This window comes from Hyaena hyaena, unplaced genomic scaffold (genome assembly GCF_003009895.1).
Source record: "Hyaena hyaena isolate Hyena2069 unplaced genomic scaffold, ASM300989v1 scaffold_4, whole genome shotgun sequence".
Taxonomy (NCBI): domain Eukaryota; kingdom Metazoa; phylum Chordata; class Mammalia; order Carnivora; family Hyaenidae; genus Hyaena; species Hyaena hyaena.
Genome location: NW_024080636.1, coordinates 8,765,395 through 8,784,438, shown reverse-complemented (window position 1 = coordinate 8,784,438; position 19,044 = coordinate 8,765,395). Strand labels below are relative to the sequence as shown.

The window sequence follows — 19,044 nt, the reverse complement described above, 5'->3', positions numbered from 1 at the left end:
ACCATGAGATCATGACCTGAACCAAAGTCAGAGGCTTAACCGGCTGAACCACCGAGGTGCCCTTAACGCATTCTTTTTAGCTTTTATTATTTTTGAATATATTCATCTGCAGCTAAAAATGTCTGTAAATACAACTTAACTACAGCCCATGAGGTTTGATAGTTGGCATTTAAATTATCCTTTGGGTCAGAACTATGCAGCACTTTCCCCTCAGCCTCTCTGACACGTGTGTTATTAGGGTCTGAGTATTAAATTTTCTGTGACTTTCTGTTCCATCCCTGACTCCTCACTTAACTGCTCTGTGGCTAAAGGACAAACCAGACCCTCGGCCCATTTTACCACACGCTCCCCGCGTCCTGGAGTTTGCGTGTTTGACGGCTCTGCGGTGGGGACTCTGTGTGTGCTCACGGGTGCTGTTTTGTGCAGATTTTGGGACTCACTGACCTTGGCTCGCGTTTCTGTCAGCTCCTGGCCGCTTCACCCGCACGGCAGGTGCCCGTGGCTTCTGTTTCTTGTCTGTCGTTCTGCTGAGCCTGGCGTCATTCCGAGGCAACCCTGTCGGACCGCTGGTGCCACGGCCAGTTTCCTCGTGCCCCGCCCCGCCCCGCCCCTGTTCTGGCTTTTGTCTCCACAGGTTAATCCTGCTCCAGAACTTCACGCACGTGGAACCGCTCATTGTCATTCTTTTGTGCTGAGCTTCGTCCGATTGACATATTGTGAATATTTCCCCCCCGATCTGTGCTTTCTATCTTCCCATTTTCTTAACCAACCAGAACATTTTCATTTCAGCAGTTTCAACCTTTACAGTTAGTACTTTCTGTGCGCCCCTCGGAGATTTTCACCTGGCCAAGGGCGGTGCTTTCCGCCAGGAGCCGTGTGTCCAGCGTTCGCTTTGAGGCCCGTGATGGACTTCAGATTAATTGTGTGTGTCGTCGGGTGGGGCCGGATTCGTTCTCTCCACGTGGACGTGAGGGTGTTAGAGCGGCAGCCCCTCGGAAGGCCTCTGCGGCTTTCGTCTGTACTGACCGGCCGCGTGGGCCCACGAAGAGCAGGGCTGGGTGGATGTCTGCTCACCTGCCCCCTGTGATGCTCTTGGGCTATCCAGGCACCCACAGGTGGTCTGGGCGGAAGGTGCACATCCCAGCGGCCTGGGCACGCTGGAATTTAAAACCACTCACAGGATGCGATGGCCCTGGGAGTGGGTGGGGACGGCAAAGCATGGAGTCTGAGGACTAGGCCGGACACGTCCAAGTTTAGGGCCTGGAGGGAGAAGGGGCCCCAGCGAGGAGCGGTCATGGGGCCAGCTTGTGTGTGTGTGACTTTAGCATAAGCTGTGACCGTGGTGGGGCCCAGCCGGGGAGGGTGTGGAGGGAGGTTGAAGGCAGGAGAGTGCAGGGCTGTGGGCTACAGAGAGGAAGGTTTTCATTTTAATTTTTAAGGTGTTTGCATTACAACTTGGTGCGTGCTGATGGGAGTCTGGAGGCCAAAGTGAGGGACAGGAGCAGGGAGGGGCTGATGGAAGGGAGGGTTGGTCGGACAGCCTTGGTGGGGGGGGCGGTCATGGTCTCCAGAAGGGGAGGGTGCCCCAGCCAGAGCTGCCAGGGAATGCAGCTGGGGGAGGGGCTGAGGAATTGCAGGAGGAGGGTCTGGAGGCCAGAGGTGGGGGTGGGCCTGGAGTGGGGGGGCAGCGGAGGGAGTGGCCAGGGCAACAGGGGTGGGGGTGCCAGCGGTGGGGGTGGGCAGGGCAATGGGGATGAGGGGACCAGAGGTGGGGGTGGGCCTGGAGGAGGGCGACGGGGCGGGGGCTGGGCTTCTGTGATTAGGGCTCCTCCCAAGCGTCACTTGTGTGCTTTTACCTTTGCCTTGATGCCTGTTTCTCTTCTGCAGAATTAAAACGTGGAATTTCCCGAGACTTGATTCCTTCTCCCAAAATAGACAGATACAAAATAGCAAGACAATTAACGGAAAAGGCCATCAAGGTAAATGGCCTTTGGTGCTTGAGGGGCACCAGTTTTTAAAATTTTGTTTATTTAAGTAATCTCTGCACCCAGTGTGGGGCTTGCACTCACCACGCTAAAATCAAGAGGCTCATGCTCTTGGGACTGAGCCAGCCGAGCGCCCCAAGGTGGGGGCACTTTTTAAATGAGGAAACTTATTTTGGAATTTGGAGAGGGAGTGGGTTGCCTTTGACCCCCTCAGCACCCCTGCTGCCCACACCTCCACCAGCCCTAGTTGTGCCCTGGACACCGGGCTCTGGCCCCCAGGGGGAGCGGATTAAGAAAAGTACTTCTGGGGGCGGGGGGAGCAGAGGACTGCCTTGGCTGGGGAAAAGTTCTCTTGTCCTCTGGCTTTGCCCTGCATGGGGCGCCCTTGCTCAGAAGGCGGCGCATAGGAGCTCTGAGAAGTTCAGGACATCATACACAAAACGTGCTTCCGAAGTGGGAACACATGACCTGCGTGCGACCAGCTGGTGCACACGTGTGCCCGGCCAGACCACCCACTGCACTGTGACGGGGAGCCTGTCCCCGGCCGGCCCTGGGGGCCCCTGGCTGTGCTCTCTGGGATTTCATACCAGTGGAGCCATAGCAGCTAATTCATTTTCAGGTTTTCTACTGAAGCCTAAAAACGTGTGAACATTTAGGGCTACAACAGCCCTCTAAGTATTGTGTTAGCTGATTTCACAAGCTTTTTTTTTTTTTTAAATGTTTATTTTTGAGAGAGTGCAAGCAGAGGAGGGGTAGAGAGAGAGGAGACAGAGGATCTGAAGCAGGCTCCGGGCTCCATGCTGACAGCAGCGAGCCTGTTGTGAGGCTGGAACTTACAAACCGCAAGATCATGACCTGAGCCGAAGTCCGACGCTCAGTCAGGCGCCCTGATTTCACAAGCTTTTCTAATACTTCTGTTGAGATGTGGCTCAAGGTATTTTACACCCTGTAGTATTCCTTTTCCTTGATTGTGGGTTACTTAAAAGACTAGTTAATGTCCTGTCTTGTGAGGCTTTTCTGTCTATTTTGTTCCTGATTTCTAGCTTGAGTGCGCTGTGGTTGAGAACGTAATCTGCACAATGCTCTTCCGGTGAAGTGTGCTCCGACTTGCTGTGCGCCCAGCGTTGTGTGTTTATGTGAGAGCCGACGCGGAGCTCTCCATTCAGAGCCGTCAGGGCTGAGATGGTTATGTGCTCAGATCTTTGAGTCTTATTGAAATCTGTGGTCTGTGTCTTCTGTCATTTACCGAGAGAGAAGCCTGTAAACACCCTGTTATCACCGTGGGGTCCTTCACTGTGTGGGACTGTCTGCCATCAGAGCCCCTGGGTACCTTCCTGGTGAGCTGAATCTTTGGTAAATTATGGGATGATTTTCTTTACTTCAGTGGTTTGTTTGTCCCAAAGGATATTTTGTCTCAGATCCTTTCATGTTCTACCTGTCTGTAGGCTCAGGCTTTTGATTTTCTCTTGTAAACAGCACAGATTGAGATTTTAAAAATCCAGCCTGGGGCCTTTGCTGCGTTCGTCTCGAACTGGGCCCTGCTGTCCTCAGGGGCCCCCACGTGTCCCTGTCTCCTTCACTCACTCCATTTGTCCTGGCTGCCAGCTCCCCCTCATTTTGTGCCTCTTTGTGGACCAATGGCTTTTAAGATCCCACTTCCCCTCTCTTACCCGTTACGCGTCTTGTACTCTGTTTTTCTTCCTTTTGTCGTTCCCCGAGGAGCTATATTATGTCGACTAAAATTAGTCAGCTTTTCTAAAGTTGTTCAATTTGACTACAAGCAAGCCGGGTGTCGGGGTGGCCAGGAGGCCTTGCTGGGGCCCCGGGTGCTGGCGCTCTTGCTGGTTTCCTGCCCGCCTCTCCATCGGAGCAGCCCCCCCCCCCCCCGTGGCCACGTGCGTCCACATCCCTCTGTCCGGGTGTGCAGCCCTGTAGGCGGCTTTGGACACATTTCCCGAGTAGAAGGAGGCTCTGTCATGTGGATGCTGGAACTTGAACTCACGGCTTCTAGCCCCAGGCGTCTGCCTTATTATCTGTGTTCCTGGGTGTGGGTGTGCGGGTCTTCCTTGTGGGAACTATAGGATGTGTTAGCTATCAGGGCTGTGTAACAAGTCACTGTGAACTTAGCTACTTAAACGTTTATTACCTCACAGCTTCTGTGGGGTTAGACCCTCTGCTCAGGGTCTCTCAAGGCTGAAATGAGACATCAGCTGGGCCGGGGTCTGATCTGGAGGCTCAACTGAAGAAGATCCACTTCCAGACTCTCTTGGCTTATTGCCAGGATTCATTCTCTTGTGGCTATAGAGCTGGCTTCTTCAAAGCCAGCAACGGGAAGAAGGTCTCTCCCACTTTGAATCTCCGACTTCAGGGAAGCTCTGGACCCCTTTTTAAGAGGTGCATCTGATTAGGTCAGGCCCACCCAGGATAGTCTGTCTTTTGATTAATTCAAAGTCAGCTAATTAGGAATAGCAGTGAGGCTGAGCCGCTTGCCCTCCCACCCGGCACTCTCTGCCTGCTCCCACAAACTCATGAGGCCCTAAGCTCACTGCCGACTCCACACCTGATTCCTGACTGCCCTGCGGCTGTCACCCTCTGTGACCCTACCTGGTGCATGTGTCCAGGCTGTGTCCTCAGCAGCATGGGCCCCAGGGGCTCCAGCATGACCATCACTCTCCCGTCGCCCAGCTGGGAAGGCCTCGGTACCTTCCACCGTCTGCCGTCTCCCTGCCGGTGCCCAGGCATCTGCGTTCATTCCCACAGTGACCGGAGGAGTCCCCAGCCTCCCTGGTGCCGGCCCTCCTGTCCCTCGGGCCCTTCCTGGGTGGTTGAACAGCTCCTCCCTCTCCTCCCTCCTCAAACCTCGGGCACCATCCCCTCCCCCCAAGCATAAGGGACCGTTGGCCTCGTAGAGAAGAGAGAGTGTAGTATGCACCCCAGGCCCTGTCGCCCCAGGCCCAGCTCCCAGACCCGGACCCACCCCGAGCTGGGGACATGCCCCTGGTCCCGCCTGTGCTGGGCCTTTGTGCACGTGAGGCCAGTGTGTGCAAGGCCCACGAATGGACACACACGCGGAGGGCCCGGCCCCATGCCTCTGTGTGCTTCCGGGTGTTTTCCGTGGAGCAGGACGTGAGTGTCACCCCGCCCACTGGCTCAGGCTGTGTGTCCCACCTGTTCTGAAGGCTCTTCTCGTAGAGAATTTGCCGCCTTGTCTTTCAATCCTTTAATTTAAAATATGCTCTTGCAATTTCAGGAAAAGAAGATTTTCTCCATCTATGGGCACTACCCAGTGATACGGGCCGCCCTTCGAAGAAAGGGTTGGGTGGAGAAGAAGTTCCACTTTCTCCCCAAGTTCCTCCCGAATGTGGACGATGACAGTGCGGGGGTGACGGGTAGAGTATCGAGAGCGTCTTGTCCCTGCGCGAGGCGTGTGTGTGTGTTGTCAGGGGCCGGAGCGAGTCACACGGCAGCGGGTGCTGTTCCCGCCACAGGGCCTGCCACCGGGCCTCTGCCCCGTGTGTCCCGGCCGCCCTCCCGGCCGGCCTTTGGCAGGTGACCACGCACTGTGCCCTGTGCTCTCAGGGTCTGGTCCGGTGCTTCTCAGTGTCTCACTGCCCACGCCAGGCCTCCTCCGCCGCCCTTCAGCGGGCCTCCTCCGGCCTCTCGGCCCGCCCCGCCGAGGCCCCGCCCCGCCGAGGCCCCGCCTCCCGCCCCGCCGAGGCCCCGCCCCGCCTCCCGCCCCGCCNCCGCCCCGCCGAGGCCCCGCCCCGCCCCCCGCCCCGCCGAGGGCCCGCCCCGCCTCCCGCCCCGCCGAGGCCCCGCCCCGCCGAGGCCCCGCCTCCCGCCCCGCCGAGGCCCCGCCCCACAGAGGCCCCGCCTCCCGCCCCGCCGAGGCCCCGCCCCACAGAGGCCCCGCTTCCCGCCCCGCCGAGGCCCCGCCCCCAGCCCGCCGAGGCCCCGCCTCCCGCTCCGCAGACCGCGGGGGCACCCTCAGGCCCTTGGGGTCTACGCTACGCAGGCCGGCTGCCCGCGCCCGATGCTCCGCCACGCGCGTCCCAAGGCCGGCTGCCCCGGGTCCCACATCCTGACACTGTCCCGGCCCAGCGGAGGGGCCGTACGGCTGACGCTCGGACTGGCAGATGTGGCCCGAGCCCCGCGAAGGTTGCTGAGGGGTCGGCTCTGTGGCCGCGGGGCCCTGCCGCGCTGACTCCCGTGTTGTGTTTGCAGAATGTAAACGTGCTGAAGGCAAAGAAGGCCAAGAAACGGCTCTGGAGAAGACAGACGACATCCACGATGTGATGGTAGGTGCCCCCCACTCCTCACACTCTCAGTTTGTGTCCGGGGGAGAGGCGACAAGGCCCGGCAGGCGCTGCGGCACGCACGTGCGTGTGCATCCACGCGCGCGCTCGAGGGGGGGTAGGGGGACTGCGCGCGCTCGCGTGTGTCCACGTGTGCACGCGTGTGCCGGGAGACAAGCTGTGGCTACAATCTGTGGGAAAGGACCGGAGCAGACGGGGCACACAGGCCACGGGGTGAGGCCGCGATGGTGCGCACAGGGCTGTGCAGGCGGGCGGCGGAGTCGAGGTCCAGAGCAGGGCCAGGCTCGTGGGGCCTCACCCGGGTCACCCGCAAGGTGGGCGCAGAAGAAGCGGCCCCTCCTGGAGACAGCGCTGGGGAGACGGTGCACCTGCTGCGATGTTGCAGGGGCGCCGCCTGATGTGGGGGAGGAGAGACACGTAGCCGCGCCCAACAGCTCCTCCGGGAAGACAGCGGTCACGGGGGTGGCGCCGAGTCCCTGCAAGGCCCCTGAGGGCAGCCCGGAGGCCGGGCGGAGCGCGCGCTCCTCGCCCCTGGGCGAGCTGGGTCCAGCCCGTGTGCAGGGCTCACAGGGGAGCAGTGAACACACACACCGGGAAGCGGCCCGGAGCCGAGGCGCCCACGAAGCTGCAGCGTTGGCTCGGGGACACTGGGGAGGCGCCTGGAGGCCCAGGCCCCGCTAAGACCGTCCGTCCCACACTTGAACAAATGGGACTTGGGCCAGAAAGTGGCAGCAAAAGCTAGCCGTCCCTCGGAGTAGGAGGGAAGGCCATGCTTCCAGCACTGGGATGGGTTTCAGGAAGTGATGCTGCCGGCCAGCTCCCCGCTCCCTCCCGGTGCTGTCGCTGGCACTGGGGTGGGGGCACCCAGTGCCCCCCAGAACATGGGGTCGAGGTAGGCCAGGCTGTGTTGCAGAACGTTAGGCGTGTCCTCAAATGCTGGTCTGCACAGAATGACCCCGCAGGGTCTTGAGGCCGTCAGAATTTTGGACAACGTTTTCCTTTCCTTGTATCTCTTTGGTAAGATATTTTGACCAAACATGTGCTCTTGTCTGTAAACAAAATCATAGGAGCCAAGGCCACCCTGGGTCTAGCTCCCATGGCCCTGGCCTCCTGCCCTCCAGGAGGTGGAGGGGCAGAGGAGGCGTCTCCCACGGTCTCCCAGGCCAGGAAGCAGAGCGTTCACCCCATGCGCACGTGTGGCATACCCCCACACCTCACGTGGGCACCCACAGGCAGGCAGCTCAGACCTCACTCAGCCACACACTTTTGGTGCCCCTGCAGCCACAAGCCGGAGCCTCGAACTTGCTTCTCAAGAGCAGAGCCCCAGCGTGCTGATAGTTGCTCCCAGCACAGTGCGCAGTAGGCCCTCAAGGAGCAGGTCTCTCCGGCCTCCCAGAGGAGAATCACAGAGTACACACTTCAAGGGTCATTTAAAATCTGATTTCCTTCACTCTTACTTATACCCCAACATCCAGAGATATGAACCTTGCGGGGCACCTGGGTGGCTCAGTCGGTTAAGCGTCCAACTTATGCTTGGGTCATGATCTCACGGTTCATGAGTTCGAGCCCTGAGTCAGGTTCTGTGCTGGCAGCTCAGAGCCTGGAGTCTGTTTCGGATTCTGTGTCCCCCTCTCTCTCTGCCCCTCCCCTCCTCATATTCTGTCTGTCTCTCTCTCAAAAATAAATAAAACATTAAAAAAAAAAGATATGAACCTTGAATGTTGGGTATTGATGAGCGTTGTTTTGTTTTTTCTTGCCAGTCCAGGTTGGTAAAAAATGAAATGCCGTACTTCCTCTGGACCATCAAAAGGGACGTCATTGACTATCACAGCCTGAACTGTGACCAGGTGCTGAACCACTTTGGGAAGACGGCTTCCTTCACCACCAAGGTGAGCGGGAGGGCCCGGGCAGGGGCGTTGCTCAGGGCGGGAGGGGAGCAGCGCCGTGCCTCCTGAGGCTCCAGGGGCCCTGGGCTGGGGGGCCCGCAGGTGCACCGGAGGCCCTTCTCCAGGTCTGCTGCCTGGTCGGGGACCCCAGGACGCGGTATCGGTGTCCAGAGGCCCTCAGCACCTGTCCCGCTGGTGCTCCCAGGGCCCCAGGTGCCCCTCCTCTGGGCTCACGGGCCAAACCCCAGGCGGGGCAGGTGGGGGCTGCCCCCACGGCCCGGCCTGGGCTCTGCACCCTGGAGGGGCTCGGGGTCTCAGGGAGAGCCAGGCCACCGGCCCTTCCCTGGGGCCTCCGGCACCTCCTGCCACCCCCTGTCCGTCCCATGGTCCCGTGCCTGTTACTCCAGGGCTGAGGCTCAGGAGCGGGGTTGGCCCAGGGTGGACAGGCCTGTGTGCGCCCTCCCAGGGAAGGCTGCGTAGAGGGCTTCCTGGCAGCAGGGATGGCACGGAGGGTAGGGATGAGGCTGGCGCTGGCACCAGGGCTCCCTGTGGGGATCTGGCCCCATACCTCCTCTCCAGGCCTCCGCTGCTGACCTCTTTTGGGGTGTGGGCCGTGCCTGCAGGTGGCCCGGCCAGGCCAGGAACCCCACAGAGGGCCCCTGGCTGAGTGGCCACTAGCGTGCCCAGCAGCCAGCGGGCACTGCATCTTCCAGCCTTTTGTACTTTGTTCCCGATGGGGCAGTGAGCTGGGCCCTGGGGTGCTAGGCCCTGGGGTGCAGGACGGCCTGCAGGCCTGTCTAATGACCAGCATTACTTTTGCGGGGCCAGCCGTGAGTGTGCCCATGAGCTCGCTCCCTCCTTCCTGGGGCCTGGGCCCAGCACCATCTAGGGGCCCCGGAGGTGAATGCAGGACCTAGGACCCTCCACCCCGTCCTCAGGTGACCCTGGCCTGCATATCGGGTCACCCTGCTGTCTGAACCAGCTGGCCAGGGCCAGGAGGGACTGGGGGAGGGGAGTGGTCTGCTCCAGGTGCCCCCGCCCCCCGCCCCCCCAAGAGCCTCTTGGAGCTGGTGCTGCCAGCCGGGCCCGTGGGCGCTCAGGCTGGTCTGAGTGGACCAGCGCTCGGCCTGCGGCGGCCTGACGTGCCACTGTCTCCGGAGATCGGGCTGTGTGTGAACATGCGGAACCTGCCGTGGTACGTCCAGGCCAACCCTGACTCCTTCTTCCCACGCTGCTACGGCCTCTGCACCGAGAGCGAGAAGCAAGAATTCCTGGGTAAGTCAGTGGCGTCAGGCGGCCGGGGCCCCTCTGTGGCCCACCTCCTCACCGAGGTGGCTGCAGAAGCCTCTGGAAGGGAGGTGGGCTGGCCCGTCCCAAGACCCAGGGGCTCCCCTCTGTGTCACGTGACCCAGGGGCTCAGCTCTGTGTCACGTGGTGAGGGCTGGTCCAGACGCTTCCGTGGGCGGCAGCTGCCAGGCTGGAGCTGGGGGCTGACGGAGACTGTGGGCCACATATCAGCGGCTGGGTTCTGACTGGGCTCCTGGAAGAGGCTGGCGTGGGGCTGGTCCTGTGGGCCACCGGCTCTGGCCTGGGGACACTGGGAGGATTCCTGGATTGACCTGCCAAGACAGGAGAGAGAAGGTGAAGGCCAGGGCAGGTGAGCACTGCCCGTCTGGGGGCGCCTCGATTTCCTGAGCACAGGTCTGGGGGCCGTGAAGCGGCACTGCCAGCAGCCCTGCCCTGCGGCCGACCCCACCCCGGGGCTCCCGGGGGCAGACGGCTGCAGGCAGGACAAGGCAGCTCCGAGGGGGCTGGAGGTGAGACGTGCAGGCGAGGAGGGGGTGGTGAGCAGGGGCCTCCCAGAGAGGGGGCACCGGGCACAGACCCAGGGGGCGGGAGCCCCGGACCGGGACCGGGCTGGAGCAGGCAGTGTGCCCGCGTGTCCACGGGCAGAGGGGCTAGATGTCAGCGGGCAAGCTCAGGGTGTTTGTTCTGGTGGACAGAGGAGGCTCAGGAGAGACACTGGGCCCTGGGGGTAGCTGGGAAGGGAGCTCAGGTTCCAGATGTTTCCCAGGTGGCAGCGCTGCCAGGCAGGGGTGGGGGTGGGGGGCAGCTTCCTCTGCGATGAGGAAGGGGCAGGTTTTGGTGAGAAGGCGTGGGAATCCCTTGCGGACCTCCCTGCGGGCTTGGAAGTGAGCCGGGACTCGCTCACGGCGGTGCCGGCCGCCTCTCCTAGCACGAGACAGCGCTCAGAGCCGGTCCAGCCCCAAGCCTGGGTCTGTGGCGTGCAGAGCTGCCCTCTGCGCGCAGCCCCCCGGCCCTTGCATGCCAGGAGCTGTGGGGGCCGGCGTGCCCAGGGAGGCCCAGAGAGCTCCTGGGATGGGCAGGGTCCTAGTGTGTCTGCGGAGTCTTCTGTCCTCTGGTTCAGGGCTGAGGACATGGGGGCGGGAGAGGTGGCGCAGGTGTCCATGCCCTGTGGCCCTGGGTGGGGGTGGGGTGAGTAGCAGAGGGGCAGGGAGGGGTGCGCGGGTTCTGTTGACAGGGCCCCCGGGAGGCCGGGGAGGAGGGAACGGCGCCCTCGAAGGCGGCGAGGGCAGGAGGTGCGGCTCGCAGGGCGCCTGGGCTGAGGACGGCTGGTGCTGGCCGAGGTCCCTGGCCCCTGGTGCCGGCAGAGGGGCGAGGCCTGGGTGTCCTTTCAGATGACTTCCGGCGGACGGTGGCCTCCAGCGTCCTCAAGTGGGTGGTCAGCCACCAGAAGTCCTGCAGCAGCAGCGGACCCGGCCGCAGCGGGGAGGCCGGCGGCAGCGGCCCCGGCAGCAGGAAAGGTGTGGGGGGCCCGGGCTGCAGCGTGTGAGGAGAACAGCGCAGGGGGGCAGTGGGCCGCGCGTCCGGAACGGGGGCGTCCCTCCCGCAGAAGAGGGTGATGGGGAGTGGCTTCCCCGCGTGGTGCGGAGCCACCGCGGTGTTAGGCCTGCGACACCCGAATAAGTGTGGTTGTTGTTCGCTTCGATAGAGCAGCTTTCGGTTCACAGTGAACTTGAGCAGAAGGTGCAGGGATTTCCCATAGCCGCCCCCCCCCCCCCCCCCCCCCCCCCCCCCCCCCCGCCCAGCCTCCTCTACCGCCAGCGTCCCCACCAGCTGGTGCCTTTGTTACGACAACGCCCTATGCACACGTGGCTATCTCGCAGTTTGTACTGAGGTGCCGTCCTGTACGCGGTGTGGGTCCCTCACGGTGGCATGGGACACAGTGCCCCCTGCCCTGACGGCCCCGCGCCTGCCTCGCCGTCCCGCCGTCCCCACCCCGGCCACCACTGGTCCTTTCACTGCGGCCTTCCTTCTGCCTCCCCAGGTGTCATACGGCTGAAATCATACACCCTTTTCTGGTTGGCCGCTTGCACTCAGTGATGCACATTTAAGGTCCTCCAGCCTTTCATGGCTCACTTCCCGTTTGCGCCAAGTAATACTCCACCGTCCGGACGGCCCGCCGCGTGGCCTGCTCGTCCAGCCACTGCTGAGGGACACGGTGGCTCTTCCAAGCGTGGGCAATTATGAGTAAAGCTGCCATATGCACAGGTTCTTGTATAGCTGTAAGTTTTCAGTTCTTTTGGCTAACTACCAAAGAGCATGAATGCTGGATCCGATGGTAAGAGTATGTTTAGTTTGGTAGGACACGGCCAAGCTGTCCCCCAACGTGGCCGCACCACGCGGCCAGCGCTCCGGATCCGGGCCCCTCCGAGAGGTGTGTGGCGTCACCTGCTGTTTTCATCTGCACGCACCCAGTGACGCATGGTGTTGGGCACCTTTTATTTCGTTTACTTTTTAAAATACACTATTTTTATGTATGTATGTATTTTATTATTTATTTATTTACATATTTTTAGAGAGAGAGTGTATCAGTTGGGCAGAGGGAGAGAGAGGGAGAGAGAGAGGATATCTTTAAAATTTTTTCTTATTTCTTAGAGAGAGAAAGCAGGGAAGATGGGCAGAGGGGGAGGGAGAACGTTAAGCAGGCCCCATGCTCATTACGGAGCCCTGCATGGGGCTCGATCCCACAACCCAGGGATCATGACCTGAGCCCAAATCAGGAGTCGGATGCTCAACCAACTGAGCCACCCCAGGAGCCTCTATTTTATTTTTTAAAGCAATTCTTTTTATTTTAATTAGTTAAGTAATTAATTAATTTCAGTTTTGAGAGAGAGAGCATGAGTGGGGGAGAGATGGGCAGAGGGAGGGAGAGAGGGAATCTGAAGCAGGCTCCACGCTCAGTGTGGATCCTGACATGGGGCTGTATCCCATGACCCTGGGACCATGACCTGAGCTGAAATCAAGAGTCAGACTCTCAACCGACTGAGCCACCCAGGCATCCTGAGCATCTTTTAATATACTTCTCTGCCATCTGTAAATACATTCTTTGATGGGAAATCTGATCAGCTTCCCTATCATTTGAAAATTTGTTATTGTTGAGGTTTAAGAGGGTGTGTGTGTGTGTGTGTGTGTGTGTGTGTTTTGCATAACAGCCCTTTATGAGATGTGTCTTTTGCAAATATTTTCTCCAAGCCCATGGATTATGTTCTCATCCTCTTGACAGCATTAAGTCCAGTTTATCAAGTATTTCTTTCATAGACTATGGCTTTGGGATTTATGGGATTTTGGGATTTATGTCTAAAACCTTATCGCCGCACCCAGGTTCATCTTGGCGTTTTCCCATGTTGTCTTCTAGGAATTTTGTGGTTTTGCGTTTCACACTTGGGTGTATGATCCATTTTGAGTTAATTTCTATGAAAGGTGTAAAATCTTTATTTAAATTCTTTTGTGTGTGCACTTTTTTGCACCAGTTCCAGCACAATTTGTTGAAAAGACCACTTTTTTCCATTGTATTGCCTTTGCTCCTTTGTCATGGATCAGTTGACCGTATTTTTGTGGGTCTATTTCTGGGCTCTTTATTCTGTTCCAGTGATCTGTTTGTGTATTATTTCACCAATACCGCACTGTCTTGATTACATAGATTTGTGGTCAGACTTGAAGTTGAATAGTGTCAATTCTCCAATTTGTTCTTCTCTTTCAATATTGGGTTGGCTAGTCTGCATCTTTTGCCTCTCCATATAAACTTTAGAATCAACTTGTCAATATCCATAAAGTGCCTTGCTGGGATTTTGATTGGGATTGTATTGAATTTATAGATTGAGCAGGAAGAACTGACATCCTTTTTTTAAGTTTATTCATTTATCTTGAGGGAGACAGAGACAGCACGAGTGGGGGAGGAGCAGAGAGAGAGGGAGAGCCTGACACGAGCCTGATCCCACAAACCGTGAGATCATGACCTGAGCCGAAATCAAGAGTTGGATGCTTAACCAGCCAAGCCACCCAGGTGCCCCAAGAACTGACATCTTAACAATGAATCTTTCCTAGTCACGAACATGAAGTATCTCACTATTAATTTCATTCTTCTTTGATTTCATTTATCAGAGTTTTGTAGTTTTCTTCATATAGATCTTGAACATATTTTGTTAGATTTATTTATGTATTCATTTAATTTTCTTGTGTGGTAATGTAAATGGTATTGTGTTTTTAATTCAAATTCTAATAATTCATTTCTGGTATATAGGAAAGTGACTGTAATCACTTATTAGTCCTAGGAGTTTTTTGTTGATTTCTTTCAGATTTTCTACATAGATATCATGTCATGTATGAATAAAGACACCTTTATTTCCTACTCAATCTATATACCTTTTATTTTCTTGTCTTACTGCATTAGCTGGGATTTCCAATATGATGTTGGAAAAATGGTGGCAAGAGGGAAGAGGTCCTTGCCTCGCACTTGATTTTAGAGTGTAAATTTCTTGTTTCTCAACATTAAGTATAATATTAGCTCCAGGGGGTTTTTGTATATATTCTTTATCAAGTTGAGAAAGTTCCTCTCTATTCCTAGCTTGCTGAGAGCTTTTATCACGAATGAGAGTTGAATTGTGTCAAATGCTTTTTCATTGGTATGATCATGTAAGTTTTCTTCTTTAGCCTTTTGATGTGTCATAAATTACATTAATTGATTTTCAAATGTTGAACCAGTTTTGCATACCTGAGATAAATCCTATTTGATCATGGTGTATAATTCTTTTTATACATTGTTGGATTTGACTTGATAATATTTTGGTGAGCATTTTTGCATTATTATTCATGAGATTTTGGTCTACAGTTTCCTCATGTCTTTCTCTGGTTTGGGTAAAGGGTAGAGGTAGCTTCATAAAACGAGGAAGGAAGTATTCCCTGTTTCTATCTACTGAGATTATAGAGAATCACTATAATTTCTTTTTTAAAATTTTTTTTTAATGTTTTATTTATTTCTAGGCGAGAGAGAGAGACAGCGTGAGAAGGGAAGGGTCAGAGAGAGAGGGAGACACAGACTCCGAAACAAGCTCCAGACCCTGAGCTGGCAGTCAGCACAGAGCCCTACGCGGGGCCCGAACCCACGAACCGCGAGATCATGACCTAAGCGAAAGTCGGACGCCTAACCGACTAAGCCACCCAGGCGCCCCTATAATTTCTTCTTTAAATGTTTGATAGAATTCATCAGTGAACCCATTTGGATTCACTGGTGCTTTCTGTTTTAGAAGGAAGACTCAAATTAATTTAATTGTTGACTCAAATTCTTTGATAGATATAGGCCTATTCAGATCATCTATTTCTTTTTGTGTGAATTTTGACAGGTTGTATCTTTCAGTACATTGGTCCATTTCTTCTAGATTATCAAATTTGTGTGCAGAGAGTGCATAGTATTTCCTTACTATCTTTTTAATGTCCATGAGACATTAATGTCCATATCTAAAATGATGTCTTCTTGTTTTAAGAAAACGTTTCTTTATTTTGAGAGAGAAAGAGATAGAGAGCGACCGGGAGAGGGGCAGAGAGAGAGGGAGACACAGAATCTGAAGCAGGCTCCTCACCTTCAGCGCAGAGCCTGATCTCCAGGGCTCTATCCCTTGACCTGATCATGACCTGAGCCAAAATCAAGAGTCTGACGTTGAAGTGACTGAGCCACCTGGGCACCCCAAGAATTATAAAAATAATCTTATTAAAAATAAGAATAAAAATAAGAATAAGAAAAACTAAATACCAAGAATAAGAAAAATAAAAGTTTTTATTTTACCTTTATTCCTTCTCTAACCCTCTTCCTTTCCTGATGTGGACCTGACGTATATTCTTTTCCTTCTCTCTGAAACACTTGACATTTCTTGGCAGATCTCAATTTTCCTCAGTTTTTTCCTCAAATTTTTAAAAAAATTTTGTCTGATAAAGTGTGTTATGATTAGGTCTCAGTCTTTAATGAGCCTATGCCCCCGGACTGTGAACGTCACTAGTGCTTCTCAGTTTTACCCCCTTTGGCGGGACAGAGGGCCCGCGGGGGCTGGAGTTGGGTTCCCCCCCCGCCCCGTAAGTCAGGCTCTGGGTAGCTAGTTCTCCTGCGGGCGGGCCTCACTAAGAACAGAATGGTCTGGCAAGCTGCAAGATGGTCCCTTTTCCCTTTCCTTGCCAGAAGCAGGAGGGGTTTTTCTCCCACACTCACTGTGAAAACCAGGTCAAGTTCCCAGAGGTAAGACTGAGGAAAGCGTGGGGCCCCCAAGCCAGATCGTCCGGAATTTTTAACTGTCAGATGTGCCCACACGGAGCCTGCAGCAGTTCGTCTATTACAGTTCAGGTTTTCCTGTCCGGGTGTTGGGGTCGGAGGGTCCGTGCCCCGGGGAGGTGGATTCGCTGTGTCCGCCTCACTTTCTCTGCAGCTTAGGGGCAGCGCTTTGTCTGGCGACCTCAGCTCGGAAGCAGCAGAGTTGTTGACTTTTCAGGTCAGCTTTTTACCTGTTGTTGGGACGGTAGACAACATCCAGGCTCCTGATCAGAAAACAGAAGAGTAATTTTTCACTTTAAAATGGTTGTTTTTGTGTTCTGTGCATTTCACCGCGGTGCAGGTTAAAAACGCATGTTGTAATCCCCGTAGCACCATGTGAACGCGCACTTTGTCCCGGGCCCGGTCGGGGGTCGGGGGTCCGCTGGGTCTGCGGGGCCTCCACCCCCCCACGCCCACCCCACCCCAGTTTGTGGAGCTGCTTTTGTCCTCACGAACCTCCGGGTTCCCGGGTTGGCCTTTCTTCAGGCTCCTTCCCCGCGAGCGCACAGACAGCTGCTGGCTGTCACTCGCTCTCCCTCTGGGCCCGCGGCTGGGGGCCTCTCGGGTCGCTTTCGCCTTGCCGGGGCAACTCCCTGCTTCCTGAGCCCCGCGGGTCCAGCTCGACTCTGGGGTTCCGGGAGAGAGGGGTGCTGGGTAAGAGGCGGCCACAGGTGCCGCCAAGCCCGCAGCGGCCTCCGGGCATCAAGCAGGACTGCTGGCCAAGGAGTTACCGCGTGGGCTCAGAGAAGTGGGGCTCTTGTGGCAAGTCAGGAGGTTGTGTCGCGTTCACGGGTGCCGCGTGCGGTTGCAGGGTGGAGGGCCGGGAAGGCACCTGGCCGGAGGCAGGCGTGGCGCCCGGGCTGGCGGGGCCGGGGCGGCCGTGTCCGGTGCCGCAGGCGGTCCCCATTCCACGAGGCTGTGTTTGGGTTGCAGGTCCCGAGAATGCGGAATCCAAGCCCACGGGCCTCCCCGGGGAGCTAGTGGACACCGCGTGCAAGGCGTGCCAGGCCTACCTGGGGCAGCGGGAGCACAGGGACATCGACGGCTCCAGGGACGCCGGCCGGGGCCTCACGGAGGACGAGTGGAAGGACCTGACGCAGCAGTACTACTCCCTCGTTCAGTAAGATGCGCCGCGTGCGGGTAGTGAGGTGGCCGTGGGCCCACGGGGCGTGGGGGGCGGGGGGGCAGGAGCTGTCAAGGCTGCCTGAAGTGCCTGTCCGGGGGCTGGGGCGCCTGTCGACGTGTTGGGGTACCCAGATCTCACCAAGTCCCTGTTGGCTCATAAAAGGATGACACTCCTTGGGGACACCTTTGGGTAACATGGCCTAAAGCACCTTCCACACGGTTCTTGTCTTTTACCTCATTCGAACCCCACAATGGGCTCTGGGCAGTCAGGAGCCGCAGGACGCTTGCTTGGCCCGGCCCCCCTGACCCTCCGCGGCCTTCAGGGCTCCCTACCGCGTGGGAGTCCAAAGGCTGAGTCCTTCCCCCGCCTTTGCAGCGGCCAGCAGAGGAGCGGGGGCAGAGGCGCCCCGGGCAGCCCTGCAGCAGGGCAGGACCGGCTCTGCGGAGGGTCTGCCCGGAGCCCCCACCCCCCAGGGACACTGTCGCTCTTTTATTCCTTCTTCTTCCTTCTTCGCTTCTTTGGATCAATCAAGTGTTTTCTTCTCTTTCTGATCGACACGTGAGTACAGTACCGGGTGGGCTGCGTGCTGGCGTCTGCCCGGCTGGACCACTTCTCACACGTGCCCGCCTGGTGACACCGCCAGCAGCTCGGGAGGAAAAGCATCTGCAGCCCCTTCGGGCCCCCAGGAACCCTTCCCAGGCAGAGACCCCACAGAGGTCGCACCTGATTGCTGCGCCTTAACCCGTCTCCTTGTGGAACGTCACGTTCATGGACTCTCACGGTCTGTGCTCTCTCCTTTGTGACTGGAGCCTGACATGAAGTCTGGGGTTCATCCACACCGGTGCGTGGGGCAGGCCTCTCTGCTGCCGTGCAGGCTTTCACGCTATCCGCACCGCAGACTTTGCCCTCCCGATGTGGGCGAGCAGCTGGGTTACCCCCGGTGTGTGAACATTTTCCAAAGTGGCTCTACGTATCCAGATGCCAAGAGCATTGAGCGTGGGCTCCACTTCCTGCACGAGGCAGACGGCCTTGCCGCTGCCAGCCTTCTGAGTTTCCTCTCCTTGGTCACTTTATCGCGGTCTTCGTTTGCATTTCTCTGACGCCAGTGGTGTCGACTGTTGCTTCAGATGCTGATCAGTCATTTGAGCGTCTTTTGTGAGGTGCTTGCTCACATCTTTTGTGTATTTAAAAAATCAGGCTGGCTATCTCTTTTTAAATCGTATTTATTAAATTTTTTTATTATTTTCTTGTTGTTGTTAATATTTCTATTATTATCACCATCACTATTCTTACCAGCTTGGTAGCCTTTTTAAAATGTTCTCTGTGTTCTCTTTTTTAAATCCCACACGGTGCTCAGCCCAACAGGTGTGCTCCTTCATCCCCATCTCCTACTTCTCCATCCCCCACCTCCTGTCTGGTGACCATTGGTGTGTTCTCTGGAGCTGAGTCTTTCTTGGTTTGTCTCCCTCATTTTCCCCCCTTTGCTCATTTGTTTTGTTTGTTGAGAGCAATCACATGGTATTTGTCTTTTTCTGACTTATTTCGCTTAGCATTTACTCTCTAGATCCATCCATGTTATTGCAAAAGACAAGATTTCATTCTTTCTATGGCCGAATAATATTCCATTGTATGTATACACGCCACATCTTCTTTATCCACTCATCAGTCAATGAACACTTGGACTGCTTCTATAATTTGGCTCTTGTAGAAAAATCTGCATCAACATAGGGACACGTGTGTCCTTTCGAATCAGTGTTTTTGTATTCTTGAGTAAATACTCAGTAGTGCGATTATTATTTTTAACTTTTTGAGGAAGCTCCACACTGTTTTCCAGGGTGGCTTCACCAGTTTACATTCCCACTGACAGTGCAAGAAGGTTCCCCAACCCACCCTCAAAAACACCTGTTATTTCTTATAGCTATTCTGACAGGTGTGAGGTGGTGTCTCATCATGGTTTTAATTTGTATTTCTGTGATGATGAGTGATGTTGAGTATCTTTTCATGTGTACACTGGCCATCTGCATGTCTTCTATGGGGAAATGTCTGTACATGTCTTCTGCCCATTTTTAAA

The 19,044-nt window shown here is 56.2% G+C and overlaps 1 protein-coding gene across 1 annotated transcript in view; it reads left to right on the top strand.

Moving 5' to 3' along the window:
- Positions 1-19,044, top strand: part of TTLL8 (tubulin tyrosine ligase like 8) — a 61,638-nt gene that overhangs the window by 6,274 nt on the left and 36,320 nt on the right. Inside the window, exons 3-9 of the mRNA XM_039235165.1 lie at positions 1,888-1,979; positions 5,236-5,374; positions 6,210-6,283; positions 8,062-8,190; positions 9,348-9,462; positions 10,887-11,012; positions 16,781-16,967. Of these exons, the coding sequence (XP_039091096.1) occupies positions 1,888-1,979; positions 5,236-5,374; positions 6,210-6,283; positions 8,062-8,190; positions 9,348-9,462; positions 10,887-11,012; positions 16,781-16,967 (862 nt within the window). The remainder of the gene's footprint in view (positions 1-1,887; positions 1,980-5,235; positions 5,375-6,209; positions 6,284-8,061; positions 8,191-9,347; positions 9,463-10,886; positions 11,013-16,780; positions 16,968-19,044) is intronic.